This window comes from Eptesicus fuscus, chromosome 14, assembly GCF_027574615.1.
Source record: "Eptesicus fuscus isolate TK198812 chromosome 14, DD_ASM_mEF_20220401, whole genome shotgun sequence".
Taxonomy (NCBI): domain Eukaryota; kingdom Metazoa; phylum Chordata; class Mammalia; order Chiroptera; family Vespertilionidae; genus Eptesicus; species Eptesicus fuscus.
In genome coordinates, this window is record NC_072486.1 from 63,660,957 (window position 1) to 63,673,689 (window position 12,733).

At 46.0% G+C, this 12,733-nt stretch overlaps 1 protein-coding gene across 1 annotated transcript in view; it reads right to left on the reverse strand.

Moving 5' to 3' along the window:
* SND1 (staphylococcal nuclease and tudor domain containing 1) overlaps window positions 1-12,733 on the reverse strand; it is a 457,708-nt gene that overhangs the window by 102,068 nt on the left and 342,907 nt on the right. The window contains exon 16 of the mRNA XM_008154047.3: window positions 2,235-2,344. Within this exon, the coding sequence (XP_008152269.1) occupies window positions 2,235-2,344 (110 nt within the window). The remainder of the gene's footprint in view (window positions 1-2,234; window positions 2,345-12,733) is intronic.

Here is a 12,733-nt window from a genome sequence, read left to right on the forward strand (position 1 = left end):
ATTTATGAGGATGTTACTAACAAATGTCTCAGGCAATCGAACACAGCGATTTCTTTCCTCTACCAAAGAACAACAAGCAAACATCTGTTGTTCCTTCCTCTGCAATGTCTGTAAGTCATGACACTGAATGGACTAACCTGCTTTCTCCAACATGACACTGCTCTGTAGTGCCTTATCCAAAGGCCAAAACAGAGAAAAATTCTACAGTACTGGCTGGCCCCTTCTACCTAACCCCTGGGCCACTTCAAAAATTGTAACTACTGATGGACAACTGGAGTGTTTGAATTCTTGAATACTTCTCTAGCAGGGGGCTGCCTTTAACTGATAAAAAAAATCAAGCTACACTGTGCAGTTACAAAATAGAGGGAGGGGGGCACCTTGTGTGGCAAGATACCTTCTTCACAAACATAAATGTATCTGACCAAGTAGAGGGCAATGTGAAACTGAGGCAACAACTAAGGGCTGAACCCCACCCTCACTGTAAAGAGGGGGATGTGAAGCAATACCAGGTGGTTGCAGCTGGTATTTGAGAACTGGAACCCATATCTCTCAGACTGAGGGTTCAGAATTTCTTTTGCCATGCCACTTGCACAAAATGAGAAAGCAAGCGCTAGAGAATACCAAAGAGGTGGTAACCAATAGCAGAAAGTGGTGGTTTTCTTAAGGCCAGGCTAGTCCTATATGATAAAGAGGTAATATGCAAATTGACCATCACTCCAACTCACAAGATGGCCACCCCCATGTGGTCAAAGGTGGCTGCCCCCATGTGGACACAGATGGCTGCCACAAGATGGCTGGCAGGGGAGGGCAGTTGTGGGCAATCGGGCCAGCAGGGGAGGGCAGTAGGGAGGGACCAGGCCTGCAAGGGAGGGCAGTTGTGGGCAATCAGGCCTGCAGGGGAGGGCAGTTGGGGGCGACCAGGCCAGTAGGGGAGGGCAGTTGGGGGTGACCAGGCCTGCAGGGGAGGACAGTTAGGGTGATCAGGCCGGCAGGGGAGGGCAGTTAGGGGCAATTGGGCTGGCAGGGGAGCAGTTAGGCATCGATCAGGCTGGCAGGGGAGTGGTTAGGGAGTGATCAGGCTGGCAGGCAGAAGCGGTTAGGGGCAATCAGGCAGGTGAGCGGTTGGGAGCCAGCAGTCCTGGATTGAGAGAGGGATGTCCGACTGCCCGTTTAGGCCTGATACTAAACGGGCAGTCGGACATCCCTCGTGGGGTCCCAGATTGGAGAGGGTGCAGGCTGGGCTGAGGGACACCCCCCCTCCCCGCGCACGAATTTTGTGCACCAGGCCTCTAGTCTAATATAAGCATCTTGAGCTAGCCGGTTCTTCAGTACCTCTCACACCTAATATATTCGCTGGTGATTGAAATCAAAATGAGAGATGCTGAAGCTTATTAATAGACACCTGTATCACTTAAAATCCCAAAGGAGCCCACATCTGATCTGAAAGATCTAAACCAGCGGTTGCCAACCTTTCAGACCTTGCGGACCACCGGTTGGCAACCACTAATCTAAAAAGACCCTTCACTCCTTCAGGATAACCTTCAGGAGCTCATAACCTTTTAGCTCTGTGCATATTATGATATTATAATGGAGTTGATCATAAAATAAAAGAGGACAAAAGCAGATCTAAAATCCTAAGTCTGAGCCCAGCACACTCCTCCCACTGTTCTTTTCTTGTGGACTTATGGCTGGCACAGTCCTGGAAAGAAGATGGATCTGTTGACTATGACTTCATAGAAATGAACAGGTAGATGGGCACCACAGCAGATGAGAAGCCTAACTCCTGCCTGTAAGAGCCAGCCCAACAGGCAGAAACAGAATACAATTAAATTCAGTCCGAGAACCTGCTATAGAAAATGCAATTACTAAAAGATACAAATAAATGTTCAAAGAAAATTGGCCCCTGACAGAGTTAGTCAAGCTTCTAAATCCAGCTGGAGGCAGACGGCTCAGGCTAATTCGCGAGCAGGAGGACTGCAAAGCTGTGAGTTCTGCATCAGGATGCTGGCCTGGTGATCACCACGCATCCCAGGACACCAATGATGTGCAGCAATTTGGGGGCAGCTGGCCAAGGATTCAGGGCTCCAGGAAACAGGATGTGGGCAGACACAGAAAGGATCATGGATGTGGAAGGCTGAGCACCAGAAAAAGTGACAGGCTGGTTTCTGACATGAGACCGAGTGAGCCCCACTTTCTCACCCCCTCATCCATGAAGCAATGGGAAGAAGTCCTACCTCTCGCTGCAGCACCAGTTCCTTGGTGAAAAGCGTTGCTTCCTCACTGAAGGGCTCTCCCTCCTGCACCAAGCCTGGGAGGTTTCGGGCTCCTCTGGGGCATTCAATGCCTGTGTCAGGAGAAAAGGAGAATTTGTGATGAAAAGGGGCCACTAGGCTTAGTGTCAGGCAAGAACAGTTCCTTGAACACTTCTAATAAGGCAAGCATTAGATCAGAATGCCATCATGTCTGAGACAAGGGAGAGTAGGATAAGGGAATGAAGTTCGCCCCAGGTGGGAAAAACCAACACCATCACAGCAGCTACCAGTACATGGGAGAGGAGCTCTCAGTCACAGCATCGGGAACTGTCAGGAGGACCCAGTGAGCTCCAAGTTAGATGTGCAGGGAACACACGCACACCCAGATGTGGGATGAGTCCTTGTCTTGGACGCCTAGTCCTCACAGTCCTGGTCTCACTGCTTCAACCATCACTTACATAAATGGCTCTCTTACCTAGTTCACACCGATAGTCCAGCTGTTCTGCATCCTGAGAACCATTCCGCGGATTCCTAGGCATTTCCTCTTTACTATCTGATTTTCCCATCAAATTCACGTGTTAACTCAGTGTTATTTTCCTCTTCAAATAAGCTTTCCCTTCTGTCCTCTGGCTATATTTTAGACAATAATATCTTCAGTTTTTCATTCAGAATTAGAGACAGAAAAAGAGAGTACTGATGAAGTATCAGGTGTCTGGAGTTAGAGAGACCTAGATTCACATCCTAACTCTATCACTTAGCTTTGTGACCTTGCCCAAGTTACTGTACCATTCAAAGCCTCCACTGCCCTAACTGCAAAGTTTCATAATGGTGGTTGTGTGAACTAGGGATATAAAATACTTAGCACAATGCCTGACATAGGGAAAGGTTCAATACATTTTAGCTCTTATTATTTGATCATTATTATCATTATTACTCTTAGCAGTTACCCAAGCTCAACATCTTAGTTATCTTTCATTCCACAACTAGCCTGCAAGATCCACAAGTGCAGAATCGCATCCTTCACACTTCTTTGTATCCAGAAACGTATTCATACAAAACAGGTGCTCAGTATCTAACTCAGACTGCCTTTCTTCCTTGCTTTGGTTTAATAATTTACTTTGCAAATATATTTATTACTAACAGTGCTCATCTCTGACAGGCCATGAAATGGGTCGTGTTTTGATGTACAGATTAGACTTGTAAATATTTTCCCCAAAATCATATTGCAGTAAAAAGATGAACTAATCTACAGCCACAGGAAAAGAGAACAATCAAATTATGGGGAGGACACATTCAGGGCCCATGTCTGATTCATGGATGGTCACTCCTGCACCATAAGGCAGAATTGTGAGTTGTTCCCTCTTATTTACAAACAGCCTCGATGGGGGAACAAGAGATGTGGCACAGGGGGCAAAGCAGCAGAGCACCTAGGCCACCGCAACACCTGCTGGGGAGCCTTTGGGCGAAAAGGAGCCACTGCAGGGACAGAAGGTACATCTCTCTCTCTCTCTCTTTTTTTAAAAATATATTTTATTGATTTCAGAGAGAAAGGGAGAGGCAGAGAGAGAAACATCAATGATGAGAGAGAATCACTGATTGGCTGCCTCCTGCACGCCCCCTACTGGGGATCAAGCCCGCAACCCAGGCATGTGCCCTTGGCCGGAATCGAATCTGGGACAACTTCAGTCCCAGGTCGATGCTCTATCCATTGAGCCAAACCAGCTAGAGCAGAAGGTACATCTCTTAAGGATGAAGCCAGGTGGCTGTTCATGTTTCTGGCCACAGCACAGACTCAAGGTCATAAAGCTCAGAGGAAGAGGAATTGTTTATACCTTGGGTTTTCTAGAAGCTCAAGAAGAGACCTTTCTCTCCAAGCCTCAAAGCCTCACAAAAGGAGTAACATCACGTCAAACCAGATGCTAGACAGGAAGCGCACTGCAGCCGAGAGCTGCTTGAGCTGGTGGCCAGGGCTGGTCTCCCACCCAAGCTAACATGGGACAGCTGGAGGTCCCATGCAATTGTCACACAGGTGAGACCACCAGGGCTCATGCCTGGCACTCAGTGCTAGGCTGCACAGGGAAAAGAAGCTTATTTTGTAAGACAATAATAAACTCAGAGAGAGCCAAAGAGCCTGAGATTAACCTTGGGAGAGATGGGGCTGGAGTAAAATGGAATGAAAGATAGCCCATGGTTTTTACAATACCAACAGCCCAAAACACTTCATTTTATATCTGCAAACTAAGCAATAGAATTGTCAGAGAGAAAAATAAACAATTCTATTAAATTTTTTGGCCACATAACCATAGATAAAGCATTACTGCAGAAACAAGAATAATGCTAAAATAAGCATTTGTTTCTACCCTCAGCAGCCATTTGGGTGGGCTGACTGGGGTGCGGCTGGTAAGGCTGCTGTGAACAGGGGCCTAGAACTGGGATGAGGCTAGGACAACTCACCAGGCAGCAGGGACCAAGGGAAAGAATTTCCACTAAAAGGGCACAAAAGATAACCGAGTCTCACTGGTTAGCAGATGTACACATCCTGTTCCTCTGTCACTTTCTTGGTATTCTAAAATCTCAAAAGATCCCAGCAGCTCTCTCTGAATCCTGGGAGGCCACCGAGTGATTAAATCTAGAAAACAAGATGGCTCAATGAACCCAGGGAGTTAGTCAAGTCACACTGAAATGTCCTCAAAACATCTTTCTAAAGAGAGTCCTCTGGGCCAGTGGTGACCAAAGCCCAACCACTCCGCGTAGACAGCGTGAAGGCCAGGGCCTTTGTTATGCACTCCTCAGCTTTCCAACAACTGAACTGCAGCTGTTCAAGAGGAGGAAGCCAATGCAGGCAGTTTTCTTGCCCTTTTTCAAATGGAAAAAGTAAAACACACCCACGTCTATCAATTCCTGTCAGGCAGGCAGGTAAGAGAAAGAAGAGGAAGAACAAAAGTTGCTTGAGAACAAGAGTATTATTATGTCTGCTTGTATCATTTACTTCTTTTCTTCTGGGTGAACTCTTTTCTGAGGTCTCCCCTTCCCAGTCAAAACCTGTCTCCCTGACACATCTCAGCTCAGGGTCAGATGTGGCTTAGCTGACGCTACTAATTAGGCCAAATAGAGAGAAGTTGCATCTTAAAAACAGACCCAGTGGAACAGGTACCAGAGTTACACCCAGGCACAGGTCTAGAAGAACAAAGGGGGAATATAAACATTTGCCGAGTACCCACGAGTATCTAAGATTTGGCATAAGGCCCTGGATCACAAAGGCAGTAAGTGGCCTCTCTGAACCTTACACTGTCAGCTGCTGATGCCATTGAGAAAAGGACAGTTTTGGAGTTGACCACACTGTCACCAGGGGGTGTTCTATCCCACAATGGAGAGCAGGTAGGAGAGTCCAGGGCCCTGAGGCACCCATTTCCTGTTGGCGAGGAGTCCAGGAACAGCTGGTGCTTAGGCGAGAGGAAGGGGCCCTTGGCACCCGGGTGGTCATGGTAACAGAGTTTCAGGCACTGTCAGACTGGAACACAGAGGCCAGTTTCCTGCTCTGGGCAGGGGAATTCCTACATACCAGGGGAGGCCCTAGGCAGAATACCAAAACCGGGACTCAGAAACATGGACTGGGCAAGGGAGGCAGCATCTGTTATCAGACCAGGGGGCACAGGCAGGGCCAGGATAGCAGGAGGGGTCTGATGACATCGAATATTAGAAACCGATGTGCCAAGCTAATTGTGCACATGAAATGTTGTGCAGATGAGAGTTTTTCAAACTTTAATTTTTATTATAACCATATATACACGTACATATGGGTATATACACTTTATAAAACAGAGTTTCCACAAAATAATGGTTAATCTTGACTACATGTGCTAATCTTGACTACATGTGCTGTGCTGTTCTATTTCATTAAAGAAAAAAAAAAAAGATGGTTATGACACTGAATTGATTTAAGAAGGTAAGACCCTCAGCTTAAAAAATACTGGTATAGACTGAGGCGTGGACACAGAAGAATTCAAAGGCTACCAGCAACCCTGAGTGCTTAGTAATCAGCTTCTGGACTTGCTTCTGTGTCCCTAGGATCACCGGACAGGGAGGAAATATGCTGTCCACTAAAGCTAGAAAGACAGGCATCACTGCTGAAAACCAGGGAGGACCGTGCTGACAGCAAGAAGAGTTCTACTGCCCCTCCTTCCCGAGAGCTTGGTCAGTAAGTGAACCCAGTCCGAGCTGCACCTTTACTCAGTCCTGGGCAGGGGACCCTGGTATGCAGCTTTGTTATCAATAAAACACACTTTAAAAAAATTAAAAAAAAAAAAAGATTAAGGGGAAGAAAGCTGGGTTCTCAGGAAGCAAACCCGGGCTGTAGTTGCTGAGCTGGGCAGGCCAACACATAGCAATGGAGAGACCCCACGGTGGTAAATACAAAGTGAGCCGTGGCCAGGTGGCTCAGTTAGTTGGAGTGCCGTCCTGTACACTAAAAAGGCTGCAGGTTCGATCCTCAGTCGGGGCATGTCCAGGAACAAGGCAACTGATTGATCGATGTTTCTCTCTCACATCCCTCTCTCTCTTTCCTCCTTCTCTGCTCTCCCTTCCTCTCTCTCTCTAAAAATAAATAAATAAATAAATAAATAAATAAATAAATACATAAATGAATAAATAAATAAAATCAATAAAAATATATCCACGAGTGAGGATGAAAAAACACACAAAGGAAAGGGAGCTATCAGTGACGGTCCAGAAGCTGCCCCCGCCAGGTGCGGAATGCCGTGATTCCGGAGCGTGACTATTTCCACCAACAGCCGTCTTTTCCGATAACGCGCAGTGCCGGTGCACTGCTGCCTGCTGATAAGGACGCATTAGCCGCTGTGCCTCACACACCACAGGTGCAGGCCAACAGTCACACTTCCCCGACACGTACAAGCCATTCAAAAACTAAAAATATTTAGATATTATAAAAAACCTCTATACCTAAAAAACTCCCATTTTCCTTCCCTATTATGGGATGTGCCAAATGAAGAGAGGCACCAGCCTGTGGGGCCTTCTCAGCTGACCTCACTCACGGCGGAGACAGAAGAGCAAGGCAGACAACTCCACCCTCCGGGTCCACATGGCTCCAGGACGCTCTAGAGCCCTACAGACCGACCTGCCTGCCGGTGAAACTCACCATTATTCTCACCTTTTCTATGCTTTCTGGGTGTCATAGTTAAATAAGACTATGAAAAAAACAAACACAAGACAAAGCAAAATGAGGATTTCCCTCATCGTGTCTGGTTTAGGAAGAGAGAATCCGGCATCAGCTGTCAGCACATGACCATCATAGTTTCTGTTCTGCCACTGACCAAGTATAAATCTCTCCAGGCCTCATAGTCTCCGGCGCTCCAAAGCCTCCCGGCCATAAGATCCTACAACTTCGGTTGTGCCCTTTCAAGATGCCTCACCCAAGGCTGACTCGTGGGGTACAGGGTACCTCCTTTCCATTTCAAATGCTGGGCTAAAGAGCATTCCATTAAAAAAAATTATATATTTAGAAACATTGACTAACTAGGTCAATTAACACAAATACTTTGGTCAGTCAGCTTTGGAAAAGAAGTATAAATTCTTGTTAATGATACAATAATGGCCTTAGAAGAAATTCTATGTGTGAGAGTCATGTTTACATTGCATGTTGAGTTTTATGATAATTAAGCCTCTGGGCTCAAAGTGCATTTGCTTTTTCCTTTATTGGGAACTAAAGGGAAGTGTGGCAAATCTGCCTTTGCTAGAAGCGACAGCTTCCCCATGGTTCCTTGTCCAGCAAACAAGACCGGGCATTAGGCAAAGAAAACAAAATTCTAGAGGAAACAATAAGAACTGTGCTTACTGCGTGTCTACCGTGTGCTCACTCCACATCGGACAGTGCCCAGGGAAGGGCACCGGAGGCATGCAGATATAATCTTTGCCTTCTGCCTACTGCGGATACCTAAAATGCCACAGTTCACTTCTCAGACCCTCCCTCACTCCATATGTATCAGTGCCTACTCTGGGCTAGACACTGTGCTGGAAGATGAAAGCTCAATGATGAAAAGGACACTCTGTGCCAATGAAGCTTAATTTCCATCCTGAAAACATGACTTTCCTCTGCCGCTGTACAAGATGTTACTGGTGACTGAATTCACCATTCGCCTGTAGGTTGCAGAACATTAAGAAATAACACGTGATAATTGGATTATGTTAGGCACATGCACGTGTGTCTAGGAGACTGCTGGTCGGATGGATCAGACAAGTCATTATAGGACTCACCATGCCACGTCCCTTGTTAAGGGGCAGCCTCAAGCATCTTTGTTTTCTAGCACATGACCCTGGCCTCTGCCCTCACCACAGCTGAGGATGGAGGTCAGAAAAGAAGATGGAGAATGATAGGGAGGGCGGAGAGTTGCTGCTGAACCACATGAAGGGTAGCCTGCAGCCAGGCTGCCAGGCTGCTGCGGTGGGGAAGCTCTGTCCAAATAGAAATGGCAGGTATCAGGTGAAAAAGGTGTTTTCTGGAGTCTGAACTGGACTATGTATAAAACAAGCCCATCGGGAGCTAGAGGAAGGGAACCACCTGCACCAGCATTGGAACACGAACACTGGATATCTACAGAAGTCCCTGGAACAATCGCAGGCCCACAGTCACTCTCTGGGTTCCAGGATCTGTGAGATCTGACCTAACCTTGGAACCTGTTAAGTTTCATGGATCTTCCCATAAATCTTCTTTCTCCCCTCATGGCTACCATGAGCAAGACTACGTGAGAATAAAATAATCCAAGTAAAACTAAGTTGCTTCGTAGGATGGGTACTGTATTAGATTCAGATTTTATTCTTTCTAGCATCCAACACACTGCCTAGCACAGAGTGCCACTGTAGATCTTCAACAAATGTTGAATGAATATTAGTGAGAAATACTTTAGAAAAGAGGCAAATCCAGAACAGAAAATGGCTAATGAACTGTCAAGGTTGTAGACTTTATGCAAACAGGAGAGCGGCCCACATAACCCATAACTACAAACATCTCACTTTCCCATAGTTACACAGCACTTCAAGGAAGAAAAACAAACAAACAAAAAGCCTCCAGCGACACCCACTTACTTTAAATTAGCACACTTGAGAAATGCAGGTTAAATACAGAGAGGAAGTGGCCGACACTGACCAGCAATGCAAAGATGTTTACTTCCCAATATAACAGAGTCGAAGAACAATTTGCATTTCTGACCCCATGTCTGGCTCTAGGAAGCTGTGTGGCCACATGGAAATGCAGAAAACTGGAGCACATTCAAAGAGAGCGATAGAAAACGACGCAGGGGCAGGAGGCCTAGCTTTAAAGGAAAGATAAGAGCTGCCAGATCTGTACAGCTCGGCTAGGCAGTGACTAAGGGTGACACGATAGTAATCGGCGAATATTTGAAAGGTGTAAACACAAAAAGGAGGGAAAATGCTCAGCCTGAAAACAGGGGGTGTAATTATAAGGAAAAGAAAATCTGGACCAAATACTGGAAAAAGTTAGCATGGCGATGACTACTGGGTTATAAATAAGTTTCCCAATGAAAATGAAAATGCTATTTTTGATTCTAAAGCTGAAAGGTGGCTACTCAGCTTATGTGAAAGCAGCCCAGACCAGGGAACTGTGATTTTATTTTCTATATTTAGGGAAAGACTTTAATAATAGTTAAATCTAAATATCTCTGCTTTCAACATTGCTCCCTTAAACTTCAACACCATTTTTGTTGATCAAATCACAGAGGAGACAAAATAGCTTCTGATGGGACTTTGAAAACAAAAACAGGCTTTATCTGCTAGCATGAGGCACATGCTTGGCTGGCAGATCAAGTGGAGCTGAGTCTAGAGCAGGGGACAGACGGCTGGGAAGGGGGCAGTAGACCAGCTGATCTTATCTAGTGGGGCACCTTCATGCCTGGTCTCTAAGAACCAAGGGAAGCCAGGTAAGAATGCTGTACAACGCTGTAAGTTTCCCAGATCGGAAAGTATGGACACCTCTCCCATCTCTCTCTACACACAGTCCCTGGAGTAAACATCAAGGACATGGGAAAGCACAGAACACCAAAATGAGCTCCTGCCACACCGACTGCACCCCAATGCCTTTGCCCGAGTGCCTGCTGCTGCAGCTACACAACTGACAATTCACACTCTCAGTGGAAATGTTTACCCCCACATTCAATTAGCTCCATCTTTATACTTTCCCTGCCACCCTTCCCCCCACCAAAACACAAAACAATATTTTTTAAAAACATACTACACATACAGAATAAGATACTTAAATGCTGTATGTAGCCCAAGAAAAGAACATCCTTATTTAACCATGTCCAGATCAATTTAAAACATTCTTTGGCGTTAAAAAATATTTAGACAGCTAATCCTTATCTAAGCATCAAGCACAAAGCCCAGAACTCAAACCATTGCTACACAATGCAGAGGAAGCCAGGCCATCTGCCTGACTTTAAGAATGTGGTTATCACCTAAATATACATGGAAAGTCAAATCAGTTCACGTTGTTGGTTCTCAGAAATGTAACACATCTCACACACCAAAAGCTTGCTCCTAATTCTGTCTTATTCAAGTTTTAAAACAGAAATAATTTGAAAGTCTCAAGTTGCAAATGCTGTTAATGAAATCAGTGAACAATTGAGAACTGCAACCTCCCCACTTTGGAGCAGCGTGTCCTCCATTTTCATATTCTCAAAATAACCCCAAAGAGCAAGGCAAACGGGAAGCCAGTTGGTTCCTAAGAGTTCATTGTACGTGGTACGAGGCCTCAATTTGTATTGGAACATTCAGAGATGAAACAAGGATTTTGCATTGTCTCACATTCTTTATTCTTTCCCTTGTTCACTAAGCCTGCTACTTTCTTACCTCAGGGGAGAGAGGGTCTTGTGGTTTCAGTGACCAGAATAAAGGGATAAAAGAAGAATGAACAAATCCTAATGAAAGGGATCAAACTCCTCAGGTAACTGCAGTCACGGAAGTTGGAACCAGTCAAGAGGTGAGACTGAGGCTGTTTTTAGTTTGTAGCTCTAGTTGTGTAGAAGACTTTTATTAGGTTCTCATTTGGTAATGTCTGATGCATTCACTGAAAGACCAGAGACTGAAGTTAATTGGGAATAGAAGCAATAATACCCAATCTTCAAAATGCAATGCAGGCCCCTGTGAAGAGAGGGAAGGGCGAAGGGGAGGCATCTGCAGAAAGGAGGTGGCTTTAAATGTACCTTAGAATGTTCTGATCTGAGTCATGACATAGGAGAGAGGTGCCGTTCTCTAGTTGTTAGCCTATAAATGGCAGACCCCATTCTGCAGTAATTTGAGGTAAGTTCTCTCTGTATCCCTAGTATCTGGCACATAATCTATTTATCTTATATATAAAAGGCTAAGCGACTGTCTGACCAGTCGCTATGAAGAGCAATGACCACCAGGGGGCAGAAGTTCCGACTGGTAGCTATGACACGTACTGATCACCAGGGGGCAGACGCTCAACACAGGAGCTGCCGAGCTGCAGAGAGAGTAGGGAGCCGGATTCCAGGAGGCATCACCTGAGAACTGCCCTCTCACAATCTGGGACCCCTCGGGGGATGTTAGAGAGTCAGTTTTGGCCTGATCCCCGCAGGCCAGGCTGAAGGACTCCACCTGCCGGAGGGACCCGCTCACTCTGCAGACACCCTTCAGGTATGGCCGGCTGGGGAGGGACCACAGGAGGTTGGCTTCAGGGTGTGTCCGGCCCCGTCTAGCCCAATCACGCCCCATCCCACTGGCCACCTTCTAATTAATTTCCTTTCAATGTGCACGAATCTGTGCACCGGGGCATTAGTAGATAATAATTAGTTGCTAAATAAATGCCAGAGAGGAGAAAATCTAGCAGAGATAGATACAGCAAACCCATTTTAACAATGCCCTATTCTGAGTTCCAAATGCATACTAGTTAACAACACTTGGTGAGTTCATGAGGAATTCTAGTAACTCTTATTTCTAGGACCAGGGCGAGTGAATGTTAAATGCTAAATCACCGACCGTTATCCAAGGAGACAAGGAAGAGAGGGCTTAGCAGCCTTACTCTGTTTTCTTGCTCAGTCTAGCCAGACAGTGTGCAGCACTGCCTTCACCAACTTCATTTATCATTGGCTTTAGACACCAAAGAATCATTCCCAAAAGGGAGAAATGCATTTGAGCTCTTTCAGATAACAACTGGGCCAGCATCAGAATAACCTCTTATAATTCTCCACATTGCAGAGCAAGATCTGAAAACAATGATTTTCAAAGGAAGAAAAAACTCACTGATTAACGAGGCCTTTCCCTTCCCTGGCATCCCAAGAACATGGCCATAAACAATTGAGCCAGGCGATCTCTGGAGTGGGTTGGGGAGGGCGCTGGAGAGGGCAGGCAGGCTTCCGCTTCCCAATGCACATGTTCATTTTGGGGCTTGCTACAAGCAGCAGCTGTAATAATATTACCACCAACCAGGAGCA